This window comes from Perognathus longimembris, chromosome 3 (assembly GCF_023159225.1).
Source record: "Perognathus longimembris pacificus isolate PPM17 chromosome 3, ASM2315922v1, whole genome shotgun sequence".
NCBI classification, from domain to species: domain Eukaryota; kingdom Metazoa; phylum Chordata; class Mammalia; order Rodentia; family Heteromyidae; genus Perognathus; species Perognathus longimembris.
Genome location: NC_063163.1, coordinates 57,726,798 through 57,743,443, shown reverse-complemented (window position 1 = coordinate 57,743,443; position 16,646 = coordinate 57,726,798). Strand labels below are relative to the sequence as shown.

At 39.2% G+C, this 16,646-nt stretch overlaps 2 protein-coding genes across 3 annotated transcripts in view; both read left to right on the top strand.

Annotated features, from left to right (window-relative positions):
- The first annotated feature begins 505 nt into the window (after nucleotides 1-505).
- On the top strand, nucleotides 506-2,097 carry Polr1d (RNA polymerase I and III subunit D). The gene is made up of 2 exons (XM_048341596.1): nucleotides 506-637; nucleotides 1,536-2,097. Exons 1-2 carry the CDS (start codon nucleotides 612-614, stop codon nucleotides 1,909-1,911), a joined length of 402 nt encoding a protein of 133 aa, XP_048197553.1. The 5' UTR covers nucleotides 506-611; the 3' UTR covers nucleotides 1,912-2,097.
- The window catches only part of LOC125348396 (protein POLR1D-like), a 44,953-nt gene continuing 28,816 nt past the window's right edge, over nucleotides 510-16,646 (top strand). The window contains exon 1 of one of the 2 annotated variants that reach the window (XM_048341597.1): nucleotides 510-637. In XM_048341597.1, coding sequence (XP_048197554.1) covers nucleotides 612-637 — 26 coding nt within the window. In that variant the 5' untranslated portion in view covers nucleotides 510-611. Of the gene's footprint in view, nucleotides 653-16,646 lie in introns of both variants that reach the window. The other variant, XM_048341598.1, reaches the window with a different exon arrangement.

The window sequence follows — 16,646 nt, the reverse complement described above, 5'->3', positions numbered from 1 at the left end:
ACTAGTTCTCTCATTTATCAAGGTGTATTGGTCGGCTATACCCAGAGCCTGATGTCCCATGAATGAAAGGTTCCTTAAAGACTCAGATCCCAGGAAGTGCCCATCAGGGAGCCCCCATGGGTCCAGCAGCAAGTCAGAAAAGAGCCAGACTCCAAATTTAAAAACGAAGGTGATTTGGGAAGCGGCAGGTGAGGCCCCGCCCCCTTCGCTACCACCTGAGACAGGTACGGGAGACTGGAGCCCCGACGTCAGTGAGCCAGAACGTCCGCTCCCGGGAAGGTGGGGGGAGGGGCGGCGGTGTGTGGGTGGGGCTGGACTCCGGATCCTCGGCGCCCACTCTAGCTGTGGCTGGCTGCCCGAGCGCCTTGGTGAGCCGTCCCCCGCCGCGCGCGCGCCTTCCTCGCGCCGGGGGCGGGGTTTGGGGCGGGGCCTCTAAGCCCCACCCCTCCACCGGGCCCTGTCGCGCCGCTGCGGCTCCTCCCCGCTCCTTCCGTCTTCCGCTCCTTCGGTGGGTCGTTCATCCTTCCTGCTTTCTCCCGCACGTTTGGTGTTATGGGGCAGAGCCTCCTTTCTGTCCGCACCACCTGAGGATCCCGGAAATCGCCCCCGCGATGGAAGAGGACCAGGAGCTGGAGAGGTAACGGCCGAAGAGGCAGGTGGAAGCTGAGCGGGGCGGGGCAGGTCGCGCCGGGCGAGGACCGCGGGTGGCGGAGGGCACGCGGCCTGGTTCGGCCTGGCTGGAAGGCCTGACCGTGTAGGCGTTGAGGGGAGGGGAGGGGAAGGAAGGGACGGAGAGGGAGAGGAGAGCGTGGCTGGATGGGGAAGAGCTGGGGGCAGATAGGGATGTGTATACTGAGAGATACTCCCTGAGGCACTTTAGTTGTGGGCGGCGTGGGGGGGGGGGAGGGCGGAATACAAGTTGGGAGACCCGAGTTAAGTTTCAAACTGCCCAACCCCATTAGAACTGCCTGGCGTAAAGCCCCACAGCATGCCAGTGGCATCAAGGCTTGATGAGTTTAGTCTTAGTCTCTTAACTACTACTCATGGCCCCTCTCTTTGCTGAATTCTTTTTCTCCCTCTTGCTAGACTCTGGTTCACCTCTTCCACGTTCTAGTGACCTTGCCTCTTGCAAATGAAAACAACAGTTGATGATCTGTAGTTTCTGCTTTCGTACTAAAGTCATCTGTGTTCTTCCACACCCAGCCACTAACTCCCCTTTCAGCTTCCAGCAGGGCCTACCTTATTCTAATCCTTTCTAGTGACGCTACTCAGAGAATCGTTTTGCAGACATTTAAAGTTTTCTGAGAAGATTCCCCTGTGGTCAATGAGAGTGGTCAAACGGAGTTGGGAGACATTGGAGGCAGTTTGTTTTTAATGGGTGGAGGCAAGAAAATGAGAGACTTTCTTAATATAGTTTTATGTAGTCAAAGTGGATTAGAGTTATGTGTCCCAATTGTGATTTAATAAATGAAAAAAAGATAGTTGCAGAAACAATATTCAGTATGATCTCATTTTTATAAAAACTATGTGTGTAGAAAAATGTCTGGATTGAAGACCTCAATGGCTGAAGGCGAGAGGAAGACAGCCCTGGAAATGGTCCAGGCAGCTGGATCAGATAGACACTGTGTGACATTTGTATTGCACGAGGAAGACCATACCTTAGGAAATTCTCTACGTTATATGATCATGAAGAACCCGGAAGTGGAATTTTGTGGTTATACTACAACCCATCCTTCAGAGAGCAAAATTAATTTGCGCATTCAGACTCGAGGTGCTCTGCCAGCTGTTGAGCCATTTCAGAAAGGCCTGAATGAGCTCATGAATGTCTGCCAGCATGTACTTGACAAGTTTGAGGCCAGCATAAAGGACTATAAGAATCAAAAAGCAAGCAAACATGAATCCACATTCTAGTCCCTTATGCAGAATACAAGAGGGACTGTCCTTATGGTCATGCAGAACCCAGAATTAGAAGTTTTTGATTACATCATGCTCTATCCTTCAGAAAGATGTCATTCAATAGCTATTGCACAATTAAAGTTGTTGGAATCTCTGCAAGAACCTGTGTATTCACCCAATAAATTCCCTCTTTTCTTTAAAGTAGTTTGAGTGGTTTCTATTCCTTTCAACCAAATGATCCTCAAGGATTACTCGTTCCTCCTTTCTTAATTGAGCCAACATTGAAATGAGGAAACTGAGAAATTCAGGAGCCAATAAAAGTGATCTTGGGAAGTAAAAGTAATTATTTCTGTCTGTCCGGCTGGTGGTAACAGGAGAGATACAATTGAATATGACTATGTAGACTACAGTTTGTTTTAAAAACAGAAAGAAGGCTGAAATGGGGACCTATCTTCTTGATAGACTTTGTTTTTAATAATGAGAGTTACGTCCATTGCTATGATTGGTGGGTTGGGCACAGGTGGAATAATTGGAGTGAATTTTGAGAATTCTGGTTTTGTGGTGTTTGTAGGCTAGATAACAAGTTAATGCTTGAATTTCAGGACACTAATGAAATATTTAGTCATGACCTGAGTAAGCCAAAATATAAATTTGGGTGGGGAGGGATTGGGACTTTGTGGAGGAGAAAACTGGAGTAGCCAAATGACTGTTTCAGTTACTAGGTAGGTATCTTTAGTATAGTCTTGGGTTACAGAGAAACAAAATTACTGGATAGTAAGGACAAGAAGGAAAATTCTGTGTGGTAGAAACATTAGTGATTCAAATCACAGAGCTATTGCATCTACCTTTCTTCAACCTTATTTTATAACTATTCTATTACCCTAAATATCTGTCAACCCTACTAAAGCCCAAGCACTCTCCTCCCATGTTCTGTGCTTTGGAGCCTTAATGTGCTGCTTCCTCTTGGAGAGTTTTACTACCATACTCTTCTAATTATCTGACTTCCCAACCAAGTGTGGGTACATTCTGTCTTTCCTGATTATGCTATTTACTGTGCTCTTGATAGTGCTTGTGTTGTCTACCCACTGTACCAACTGGTTTATCAGTGTAGTTCTTGTACCTACAACAATACTTGACAGTATTAGTCACTTAGTAAGTAATAAATGAACCTATGTAGGGAGGTAGGGCATGTGACCTTACAGTCTCTGAGATTTGACCTCTTATCCTGTATAAAGTCTACATTTCTCATGTTCAGTCCACTTATGTTAAAGATATTTCTGAAGCCAGCCACAAAGGCTGTTGCCTGTAATCTCAGCTCCAAAAGATCTTAGTGTGAAGCTAACCTGGGCAAAAAGGTAGCCATACTATTTCAATTGTGATCCCAATGGGTGGGTAAGTAGGATTATGGTCTGAGGATGACCAAGGTCAAAAACTTAAAACCCTACCTGAAAAATAATGAAAAGTGGTCTAAGACAGTGACTCAACGGGTAAAACACCTGTGTAACAAGTATGAGTTCCTGACCAAACTCTAATACCACCAAAAAGAAAAAGGGGTTGTGTTATTGAGTCCTTGGTTTGTACAAGACCTTGAGGATAGGTACATTAGTGGGTGAAGGACGGTCAGTCCTGTCCTTAGAGATTATGCATTGTAGTAGGAACATGGCTTAAAATAAACACTTAGGGTCAAGATAGAAAACAAGATAAAATCTGTTTTGGGCACAGAAATTAGGGAAGATCTTCCCAGGATTACAGGAAAAGAAAGATCTGGCTGTGTAGTATGGAGGATGTGCACGCACAGAAGTCCTAAACAAACACATACTTAGAGGAACTGAAGGTGGGAAAGCTGCTTAGCATACTAAGCAAAAAACTCACAGGTTCATGCAAAACACTTTCAGATGGCAGGAGGGAGAAAACAGGGCAGGGCAGATAGAATAACCAAGAGTCTCATGTAGAAAGAATGGTTGCCTAAAGTCTGCGGAGACTGGGGGAAGGATGAATTGGTCTAAGAAAGGAGAAAGGAGATGGGCATGAATCATACTTATAAAACAAAAAAGTCACTTGGTCACTATCTGATTTGCTCTATCATAGCTGTTCACTCAAAATAAATTAATGATTTGAAATCAGAAATTCTGTTCAGCTTTAGAAGTACCTTTAAAGAGCCAGTCATTAAAGAATATGATTATATACCAAAGGCTTTTAATGCATAATAATTCTGAGTACTTACCTAGCACTTTTCCATTTTCAAAGCACTTTACAAACTAGTTATAAATTGCATATAGCTGTAACATCTAAGTGCTCTTAATTAATTGGCATAAAGCAGGTTCATGCAAAAACTGTAGAGATGAACAAACAGTGTCTGCATAAGAAGTGATATATGCAGTACTGATCTGAAGTGTCTTACCTACTAAGAAATAGGAAGTCATTTCAGATTCCATGGCCCACAATTTCCCATACTTACTTTCATTTCCTTTAAACATGTTAGTAAGGTAGTCTTCAGACCAGTAGTTAAGAGTATCTCTTTGATTAATATAATTTTAGACATATCTTTGTAGCATCCTTCAAACTGAGCTCCCAGATATTTAGTCAAACCTTCCCGTCTGTTTTCAGGGATATTTTCTAAATCTAGTCCTTTGCTGTTCAAATTCTTAATGTTAGGTTTTCTTTTGTAACTTTTAACTTCGTAAAAATGTCATGGTACAATTACTGTGTTGATCTATTTCTTTTGCAGTAATGAAATTGTTCCCAAACCTAAACTTCTGAACCTTAGAATTGTTTATATTCGGACAAATGGGGTTTACACATGAAAAAAATACTGTACCTAATGTGTAAAGTACTAAGTATTAAACATGGAATGAGTGAGACATTTGAGGTTCTTTCATTGCTGCTCTCAGCCCTTGTCCTAGACATAGCAAGCAAAACAGTTCCTGCCTTTCAAAAAGTCATGGAATATGGAATTTGGTGAACTGACAAATACTGTGTTCAAGAATAAATGAGTTTCCTCTTTCCCACTCTAAGCAGCCACTAAAGATTCCTGAGCTTGGAAATGCCTTATGGGTCTGGAATGGGTGGGTGAAAGCAACGATTAAAAGACAGCCATGAGTTAGGGGAAATTGTAATAGTATAGATGAAATAGTTTCAGAAATGGAGCTTTTTTTTTTTTTTTTTGCCAGTCCTGGGCCTTGGACTCAGGGCCTGAGCACTGTCCCTGGCTTCTTCCCGCTCAAGGCTAGCACTCTGCCACTTGAGCCACAGCGCCGCTTCTGGCCGTTTTCTGTATATGTGGTGCTGGGGAATCGAACCTAGGGCCTCGTGTATCCGAGGCAGGCACTCTTGCCACTAGGCTATATCCCCAGCCCCGGAAATGGAGCTTTTTAAAAATTGGTATGAAACAAAAATAACTTAGGGACAGATTCTTTTTCTCTAAGTTACAGAAGGTCTGAAAGACCCCCAAATTCTTTAGGTTCTCATATGCATGTTCCTTTATGCTCAGTTTTCCTGTAATGTCCTCATATCCACAAAGCAAAAAGAACCATCTTTTCTTCCCCAGCCTGTCGTACTAACAGGAGCCAGAGGTTCAGCCATTTTTACCTTCTTACCCCACTCAAGTGAGGATAATTTACATCTTTTATAAGGATGTGAGTCCAGGGGCATATATGTGAAGAAAAAAATTAAGAGAAGGTGAGGAAGTGAGCAGAAGGGCTGTTGCTGCTGGCTACTCTCACTGGGTTGTTCTAAGGGACTATTTAAGCCAGAAGTGGCAGTACAGGCCTCCTATCCTATTCTTGGAAGGCAAGAAAATGAAGCATTTGAGATGAAGGGCTGAGTGTATTGCTCAAGTAGTAGATGAAGATCCTGAGTTCAAGCCCTATTACCATACACAAAGCATTTCATTTTTTTCCTGCAAATATTATTGAGACATACTATATACAAGCACACATACGGACCCAGGATATAGCAGGGAACAAGTTACCTCATGGGGTTTATTTTCTAAAATTACATATAGAAAATAAATGCATAAATATATAATCTAATTCCAGGTAGTAATATAAACTTGAAAGAAAGATGGCCAAGAGAACACAGTTTGAAATTGAGGAATTAAGGTTTTACGTTTGTTTGGTTTTTTTTTGATCAACTGGTACTTGAACAGCAAAAAATAAGAGACCAAGTATAAGTGAATTCTTTTTAAAGATGAATTTAGAAGCCAGGCACTGGTGGCTCACACCTGTAATCTTAGCTACTTGAGAGGCTGAGATCTGAGGCTCACAGTTCGAAGCAAGCCTGAATAGGAAAGTCTGTAAGAATCTTATCGCCACTAAAGTACACACACACAAAAAAAAGAACCGTGGTTCAAGTGGTAGAGCACTAGCCTTGAGCAGAAAGAAGGTCAAGGACAGAGCCCAGACCCTGAGTTCAAGCCCCAGTATTCACACACACACACACAGTTATTCATCAATGAAAAGAATTTTTGAGTGGAAGTAAATTTTGTGGTTCTAAAGAGTGTGTGGGAATTAGTGCCTAACTATATTACTTTAAAATCTATATTTTATGTATGTAGTGAATTATAGTAAGAGAATATTTTATGAGACTGAAAAGCATGTAAAATACAGGTGTTTTGATTAATGCATATGTTTTTATTAAGTGGAATTAATTTATTTGTTTTTTTATGTAATGACACTTGAGCTTGGAGCCCTGTGCTTGCTAGGCAGGGGCTATCACACTTGAGTCATGGAGTTACTTTTTTTTTTTTTTTTTAATTTGTAAAGGTGATGTATAGAGGGATTATAGTTACATAAGTCAGGTCATGAGTACATTTCTTTTTTAACATTGTTACCCCCGCCTTCATTTTCTCCCACTTTTCCCCATCCTGGCCTTCTCCAAGTTGTAAAGTTCATTTCCAACATAGTATCTAGTGAGTATCACTGGTTCACCATTTGTCCTGCCATTTCTGTGGTTCCCCTTCCCTTCCCCAAATCAGATAAACTTATATACAAGTCAAAGGGTATAGAAATCAAAAAGTTACATCAGGGAACAAACAAAAAGGAAAAAGAAATAACTGCAAACAGTACAGTTAAAAAAAAAACCCTCATTTCCATTTCTTTGAGTTCATTTCAATAAACATTTTATATGGTCATATGCACATAACTGTTAAGCAATATAGTCCTCTCCTAAGAATATCCTAGATATATTCTAGTTATTATAAATGAGGGAAACCATGCATCCTGTTTCTTTGGGTCTGGCTTATTGTAATAGTTTCCAAGTCTTTCCATATCCTTACAAATGGGGCAATGTCATTCTTTCTGCTGGTAGCATAGAATTCCTTTATGTATATATACACCACATTTTCTTGATCAATTCATCCACAGAGGTGCATCTGGGTTGATTCCATATCTTAGCTATGGTAAATAATATTGCAATTACAGGGCTCTTGGTTTGTTTGTGTTTGTGGTTTTTTTTAACTTAAATGTTTTCTTTTGTGGCATTGGATTTGCTTTTGAAGTTACTTTTTTAATGGAGCTTTTCTCTCTTGCTATGTTCATTATTAGTGCTATTATTACAGTATTCCTTATTTTATTTGAACAGATTGGTTGGTTTAGAAATATTCTTGGGTGAAAACCTTGAACAAATAAATCCTTAGTTGTTTCTGTGGTTTTTAGCTCCATTTAGCCTAATGGAGCATTATAATATAAATTTGAGGGCCCCTATGTGGTAGAGTCCCAACGTGTTAAAGCTTTTAAGAAAAAAACACTTGAAATCATATTCCTATTAATAGATTAAAAAAATCAAAGCTAAGTGGACTAGCTTTCTGCTCTTTTCAAAAGGAAATTAAGATTCTGCTGGAACATTCATAATCTTCCCAAAGCATCAAGATAAAGAAGGGAAAGCAAGTTTTGTAGTAGATGGCTACCTGGTGCTGTGCCAGGTATCTGGAATGTTGAGTGGGAAGCCAGGACCCAATCTAGGTCACTGAGCATGAAACCACATAAAACAGACTATATTGATATTTTTCTGTAATAACTCAAGTAACCATGCATACCTGTGGGGAGCTGAGGATAATATTCATCTTAGCCTGTGTAAGGGTGGTTATGCTTTACATATGTTCTCTTTCATTTCTGCCTTTTCTGTTTCAAAGAGCCTTTAACATTGTCATCTCTATCAGCTTTTATCCCATGATCCCATGCTCTATATGTGATCTTTTCTTCTATTGATCTGAAATAAAAGATAGGTTATCTCCTATTGAAATTAATCAAAGAACATTTTTATTTGAAGTACCATTGTAAGAGAGTAGTAAGGATATTCACTAGATTCTTGTCCCCACAGGATTTCAGTAGAGCAAAAGTTGTAGGATTCTTGTGGGTATTGAGAGGTTGAATTCTAATGGTCTGATTCTAAGGGACACTGTTTTTTCAATGCCAAGTACAACATCTATTCCCTAACCACATGTCTCATAAGCCATTTAATGCAAATAGTATTGTTTTAGTAAAATGTAGAATGCATGTTCTTGTTTTTCCCACAAGCTATGTAAGATCCTGCTGTGTTCCAGATGAATCTCATTTGACTCCTATTTTTGTAGAATTTGCAATGTGGTTGAACCAAATTGCTGAAATTGTAGAAGTTCTAAAGAATAGTTTATTTCTTCCAACTCATCTCTTAAAAATGAAGCCCTCTCTCCCCAAAACCTTTCCCTACAGTACTTTTCTATAGTACTTAACTCTTTTAACATACATACATTTATAATTTACCTATTTATTACAAGTAATAAATATTAATCAAGTATACACACTATAGTATAAGCTCTATGAATATAGATATTTTCGTCTTACTGTTAATCATAGATGTAACCATAGCTCCTGAAATAGTTAATACTTCATAGTATAGTCTCAATAAATGTTTACCAAATGAATTAATAAAAGATAAATTCTCCAATTTTTCTTGTTAAATAACCCAAGAGCTGAGCTAAAATTTTAAAGGCTAAAATAACTGTCTTATAAACTTTGAGTTAATTTGTACTTGTTTGTCTTTAGCCCATAGTGTATTTCACATGAATGACATGAGATTGGGTCTGTTTAGGAGGAGTCAGACCTTGAAGTTCATTTAGGCAAAAGGTATCATGACCAGAACAGGCAAAGACAAAGTGCCAGAGGAGTAGTCTGTACAGTAGAAACAAGCAGATCTGACCAGCATGTGATTCCAGAGAGATCACTGGCTTTTTCTGAGTAGTTCATTATAGATAAGAGTCTCATGGATTTTCCTACCTGTGCTAGCTTCAAACCCCCATCATTAGATCTCAGCCTCCTGAATAGCTAGGATTACAGATTTAAACCACTGGTGCCCAGCTTGTTCCTGACTTTCTTTGCTCAAGGCTGGCACTCTACCAGTTGAGCTACAGCTCCACTTCCAACTTTTTTTTTTTTAATTAACTGGAGATAAGAATTTTATAGATTTACTGGGTACTAGTGGCTCACACCTGTAATCCTAGCTACTCAGGAGGCTGAGATCACAAGTTCAAAACCAGCCCAGGCAGGAAAGTCAATGAGACTCTCGTATCCAATTAACAACCAGAAAACTGGAAGTGGTGCTGTGGCTCAAAGTGGTAGACCACTAGCCTTGAGCTGAAGAGCTCAGGGACAGAGTTCAAGCCCCACAACCGACAATAAAAGAAGAATATCACAGACTTTCTTGCTTAGGCTGGCTTTGAACCACTGTCCCCAGATCTCAGCCTCATGAGTAGCTAGGATTACAGACAGGTATGAGCTACTGGCACCCAGCTTTCAGATATTATTTTGCCCCTACTTCATGAAGTGAATTTTTCTTTGCTGGAACATTGTCAGAAATTTCAGTCTTCATATGGCTTGAAACATAGGAAGAACAAGACCAAGAATTAAATGGAATGTTGTATAATTTGATGTTTATTGTACCATTTTTGTCACATATGCTCTACAATAAGATAAGTCTTGTAGTTTTCTCATAGATCTTTGTAAGCATTTGGTCCACAAATCTTTCTCACCACCATACATAAGTAACATGAGATCAGAGAATAAAGTTTAATTGGAGCGTAAGGTTCAAGAATCATATGCATCATTGAGATTCTTCATCTAAAATTATTTCAGAAATTAGTTTGCTTGCTTAACTCTGTTCTGCATACTTAATCAAATAAATCTTGGCACTTGGTATACTTAGTAGGGTTTTTCTTCAAAAGTGATTAATATAAAATTGGAGAGCTTCAATTATCAACACATTCCATGGAGATGAGAAATAATGTGATCATCATGTTCTTTGTCAACATAACTGAGTTTGAATTATATTTTATATCAGACAGTGATCAAAGCCTTCCATGCTTGATGCCTCAATATTTTGCTGCTTTTGTTTGATTATTTACTTGTTTACATGCAAAGATTGTACTTTGTTTCTGAGTGGATAGGAAAATATGGATTCCAATTCTAGAGGCTTACATTGGAAATAATTCTCCAAATGTGTCTTTAAAACAGTCCCTACTGGTGTGTCATTGTCTGTTGCCCAGACTTGTTACAAGCCAGCAGAGGGTTCCCTTCCTATTTGCTTCTTATAATGGGTTGGTCCCAGTGTGAGCTATGTGCTACAGAGCAAGCCAGGACATGAGAAAGCCAACAAGGCTTATTCCTAGCCAAACACAGATGGCCTAACAGCCACATCTGACTGTAAAGTAAGAAAACTGATTCAAGTGGGAAAACCAGTTTTCTCCTCCTTCAGGATTTGGTAGTTTTTCTATTTACAGAAAAGGAAACTGAGGCCTTGAGAAGTTAAGTAATCAGCCTAAGGTTATGTAGCTATTAAGTCTTAATCATGAAAAGGATCAATGATTTTGTATTTGCCTAAGAGCCTAGATGAGTTTACTGGTGATACTTGGTTCATGAAAATATCATTTTCATTATTATTAAGCTTTATTATAATCTTGAAGTTTAATCTTTTTATCTATATTGCACCAAAGCACTACTTGAACATTGTAAAAATGTGGGAAACAATTTCATGGATTGAATAAAATAAGGATTTATATCTGGTAACTGAAAGGTTTCCAGATATGAAGTCACAAACTCAAAGTTAGAGTCAGCTTTACCCCCTTTCTGTTGACTTGGACATGCCAACTTTACCCAAGCCTGAGTTGCTTAGCCTATAAAACAGCAAGGTCAAGAGTTCTGAAAATCACTGTAGTAACATATATTGTGCTGCATATGTTTATGCACATGGTAGATAATATATGTTTTTGTTAATTATAAAATGGTTATTTTTTAAATAATATATTTGGTGTTTTGTAGTTGCAAAGTAACTATAATTTATTTAATCCCTACAGAAACTCCGGAAGGTCTGTAGAAAATTTACAGATCCCTTAGCTCTGATCTTGAACGTCAAAAATACAGCAAATGGCCAAACTTTTTCTCTCACCACTGTGTTGTAGTTATGACCTAATTTTCCTAAGGTGGCTTATACATATCCTCAGTTCAAAACTATTATATGGGCCAGGCATCTGTGGTTTATGCCTGTGATCTTAGCTACTGAGGATGCTGAGATCTAGAGGATCAAGGTTGAGGCCAGCCAATTAGCAAAATTTACCATATTCCATCTCCAAAATAACCATCAAAAGCCAGGCTGGAAGCATGGGCTCATGGTAGAGTGCCAGCTGAGCAAACACAAATCCCTAAGTTTAAACAACCCAATTCTGGCTAAAATAAAGAAACTGTTAAGATCTAGTATAGACAGTTAAAGCATTGGTTAATCCTACTCAGTCTGGATTTGGACTTTTCAGGTAAGAAATTATGCTCTGAAACTTGGGTGTTTCAGAACACACAGGCAGTTAGGGCCACAACATAGCAATGAGATAGTCTTAGTAGTGGTGGTACTTGTGATTTCACAAAATAATGACCCTGGGCTAAAACATAGTTTATCATCTCCTAATTTCTCCCTAGAATGATTGTAGCATGTCATTCAACCTAGAGGAAAAAGAAATACTATTGATAATTTTTGTTTTGTTTACAATTGTTGCTTTTAGAGATAGTCTTTCTTGTTACCTAGCCTAGGCTGTCCTCAAACTGACTACACTTTAGCTTCAAGATTCCTCAAGCCCCAGTCTCCTGAGATTATAGTCATGTACAATCACGTTTGGCCTTATTATAATTTTGAATTATGATCTCTCCCCCTCCAAAAACTCAAATAATTGCTTAGATGTAAGCAAGTTAATTTCTAAGTCATCATGGCTTTATATGTCAAATTTAAACTTAGATGAGTTCTAACTCTGGTATGTGAAAAACTTTGACCTTATATTTTTAAAATATACGCTAATGAGTCTTTATCTGAGCATTTTCATTTATTTTGTGCCTTTTTTTTTTGCAAACTATACTAAAAAGTGTATTGCAGATACTTAAATTTAACACTTCTCTGTATGTATAAGAATTACTCTGAGGCTGGTAATATGACCTAGTGGTAGAGTGCTTGCCTCGTATGCATAAAGCCCTTGGTTCAATTCCTTAGCACCACGTAAACAGAAAGAGCCGGAAGTGGTGCTGTGTGGCTCAAGAGGTAGAGTGCTAGCCTTGAGCAACAAGAAACCAGGAACAGTGCTCAGGCCCTGAGTTCAAGCCCCAGGTCTGACAAAAAACAAACAAACAAAAAGAAATATAAGGATTTCACGGCTAAATATCTTCTCAAGCAGATGCTGTGAGAGAATTGTTTTTCTTTTTTTGTCCATTTATGTTTTGTGGTCCTGGGGACTGAGTTTGGCTTCACTCTGGCTAGGCAGTTGCTCTGCCACTTGGGTCATTCCTCCAGCCCCCCCCCCCTTTTTTTTTTTTTTTTGCTGCTGGTTATTTTCAAGGTAGGATATTGCATTATGCCTGGGCTAGCCTGGGCTGCAATCCCCCTCCTGGTGTTCTCGGTGTTGCTGGGGCTGAAAGACATGGCACAGTGCCCTGCTGTAGATTGAGATGGAGTTTTGTGAACTTCTTTTTGGTGTGGCTAGCCTCAAACTGTGATTTCTGATTTCTTCCTCTTAAGTAGCAACTTTAAACTTTTTTTTAGCATGTTTCATCCAGCAACTATAGCTGCTGTTCCATCCCTAAGGATGGTTTGTGTTTCAGTAATAGATGGTTCTAGCATGTACATCTATTTAAAGCATAGCTTTAGTGAAGAAATAGGAAAAGATTGTGTTTAAGGTTTTTTGAAAGCTTGTAAAACAGTCTCTGAATAACAAAGATCTCATTAGGGTTCTCAGTTCGTTTCTGATGACATAATCACCACCCGTATTACCCTCCATATTTTTTTTCTTTTGATACCTATGTGTTGTGAGCTATGATAAAATTTTCTAGGCCTTGGTCTTTTATCCTATAGAGAGTAGTCTCCATGAGCTGGTTCCTTCTCTTCAGTTATCTCTGAAGCCTTTCTTAGTACATCTTCAGTGCCGTTGAACTTCAGCCATCTATAAGAACGTGTTTACATTGCATCAGAGCTCTAGAATATCACCTTGCTGAGAAAGAAGCATCTCTTTGAAAATAATATAAAATCCTATTTTCACATTTATCCAGTTTTGACAGCCATGTTTAGTGGACCATCTAATACTTCAAGCTTTTTCTAAACATTTTTTAAGTTGACACTACTCAGTTTTTTTATTTGGGTTTTGAACATTCTCTCTCTCTCTCTCTCTCTCTCTCTCTCCCTCTCTCCCCCCTCCCTCTCTCCTGCTCTTTTTCTCCCCCTCTCTTTTCCCTTCCTCCCTCCCTCCCTTCCTCTTCCCCTCCTTACCTTCCTCCCTCATTCCTCTTTCCTCCCTTCCCTTTCTTCCTTCCTCTCTCCCCCTCCCTCTCCTCTGTGCGTGTACATGCTTAATTACTATATTACAGAAAAGGAGGTTTTTCCAAAAGAGTTTGTATTACTTATGTGTATATTAACTAAGATGTTTTCCTAATTTTGAAATTGCTTTGTCCTATTTAACTTCATAATATATAAATTAGCACTTGGAAACCAACTTGAAACTTGACCACTATAAGGTTAAAACTCAAGAATTTTCTACCTTTATAGGGGAAACTGCCATATCCTTTAAAGTAGTGTTGATGCCTACAATATGAGAGATAGAGAACATCTACTCAAGAGGCCATATCTGGGGATCACGTAGCAGGAGGGCAGCCCCCCTTGTTCCAGGTCAAACTACACACCAGGTTCTTCATCATTCTTCAAAATTTAAGCTTGCTGTGGGGTGTGGTCTTTCTCGCTCTCTCATTTTGTGTTACCAATTCTTCTAATCGTAGTATAAATGCTTTCTTCCGAGTTAAAAGGGATCAGCTCAGTTGATGACAAGTAAATTATTTATCTTGAAAAACTACCTTCTAGAAACTTGTTCCTACATGTGTCTTAAAATGAAAACACTTTTTAAGGAACATGAGATGATTAGAAAATCCTACACCTTCTGAAACCTTCTTATCTTTGTTTTTCATTCCTTGGCTCTTAGCTCTGAAGATAATTTATAATCATTTGATGAATCAGGCACTGGATTCTATAAGGGGTGGACAGCTTGTTTTCAAGCAGATTACTTCAGCCTTGACACCACAGAAGGAAATAGCTTCAGTAGGCTGGCCGGACTTTGTGCTAAATACACCATCCTCAGGGCTGAGATCCAGTGATTCCAAAGCATTGTTTAGGACAGTCTACTGAGAGCTGGAGATCATTTGTACCAAGTAAAGCACTTTTAGGATTAAGAGAATGATTACAGGCCCAGCTTTCAGTGAGGTTTTTTTTCTGTACTTAGCAAAAGATTATTCTACACTTACAAAAAAAAAAAAAAGCTGTGGGGGCAACCCACGAAGACTTTATATTGTAATATTTTTTAAACTTTTTATTATAAAACTGATGTACAGAGAGGTTACAGTTTCATACGTTAGGCATTGGATACATTTCTTGTACTGTTTGTTACCTTGTCCCTCATACCCCTCTCTCCCCTCCCCCTTCCCCCCCCTGAGGTGTTCAGTTCGCTTACCCCATACAGTTTTGCAAGTATTGCTTTTGTTGTTGTTTCTCTTAATTTACCCTTTGTCTCTCAATTTTGGTATTCCCTCTCAATTTCCTAATTCTAATACCAGTATACACGGTTTCCAATATACTCAGATAAGATTACAGAGATAGTGTAGGTACAATCCAAGAAGGTGATACAAGAACATCATCAACAGTATAAACTACAGATACACATGGGATGTTGAAAGTAGTTACAACTGTGATATAACAATCATTTCCATAAAATGGAGTTCATTTCACTTAGCATCATCTTATGTGATCATAATATATTGTAATATTTTCTTTTTCACAGTTCCTGTGGTTTTTTTTTTGTTTGTATTTTGAATAGCTATTTGGACTTGGGAATTGTATTTTATATTTTGTGCTTTTTACTCAGTCATATTTTCCTCTTTTCCTAAATTCAGGTAGCTGCTATATTAGCTTTACTCTGCTGTTTATTGGTTCCCTTCCATGTCCATCTTCCTAGACTTTAAATCAGTGAAATATTCTTGTCATATCTTTATGAGCCTCCCTTTCTAGCTAGAGCTTGTTGACAAGATCCTGAGCCCTAGAGTCAGACTGCCTTACTGCCTGTTGTCTCTTTGTTTTTTGGCATTTCCATATTTTCATCTTTTCTCCTCTGTGAAATAGTTGCTATATAAAGAAGTAAGGATTAGGCATAAGGTACCTGGTACATAGGTACTGCTGCTATTATCTTTCATCATATCACCAGTGATGTTCATTACATCAATGTTCAAAGGAGAATTGCCTGGAACCATGGCAAGAAGAAAAACTCCCATAGGTCATCATATGGGCATTCTGTGCTTAGTGCAACTCATAACCCAGGAAATGCCATCCATGTGCTTTCACCTGAATCCTTGAATGTAAAGAATTTGTTTGCATACATCATGCCATTGTTGACTTTATTTTTGCCAGTCCTGGTCTTTGTGCTCAAGGCTAGTGCTCTACCACTTCAACCACAGGGCCACTTCTGGCTTTTTCTGAGTAGTTTATTAGAGATAAGAGTCAGATAAGCACTGCTCAACTATTGACTTTTTTTTTTTGCCAGTCCTGGGGCTTGAACTCAGGGTATGGGTTCTGTCCTTGAACTTCTTTTGCTCAAGGCTATAGTGCTCTACCACTTCTGGCCTTTTCTGAGTAGTTTTTGGAGATGAAAGTCTCGAATACTTCCCTGCTCAGGCTGGCTTTGAACTGCGTTCCTTAGATCTCAGCTTCCTGAGTAGCTAGGATCCCAGGCATGAGCCCTAATAATCAGCTCATCTTTTGTATTTTCATTTTTTTTTATGTAGCTCTACTCTTTTTTTTTTTTTGTTTTTGTTTCTGCAGTAATGTCAACATGGGAGGAAGGACTATATTTTATAAAATATGTTTAGCTTCTTTATAACTTTGAAATATTTAAACTATGATATGTGAAACTTCCTTGACCCCTGGGTAGGCTCAAAAGAGGAGTATCTTTTGGTATGGAATAAATGGGGACATGAGGCGACAGACTGCCTGATGGAGAATGTCTGTGATAGGTGTCTGGTGATGAGATGTAACTGGAGGGTGTAAAGCTCCACAGTTCCTATAAGAATAGATGTGGTGCTACAGGAAGTAAGGGGTCATAGCCTATTAGGCTTCAAGATTTGTCAAAGCCAAGGACCTAAACATGGTGATCCCATGGCATTTCCTATACGGAGAGCTCCCGCCGACAGGCAAGTCCCTATGATGACATTTCCTGG

What these genes read in the sequence shown, in the direction of transcription:
- Polr1d (XM_048341596.1), top strand. Translation starts at nt 612, where the DNA reads ATGGAAGAGGACCAGGAGCTGGAGAG. An exon ending in GAGGACCAGGAGCTGGAGAG is followed by an intron (nt 638 to 1,535) that starts GTAACGGCCGAA and finishes CTATGTGTGTAG; the next exon opens with AAAAATGTCTGGATTGAAGA.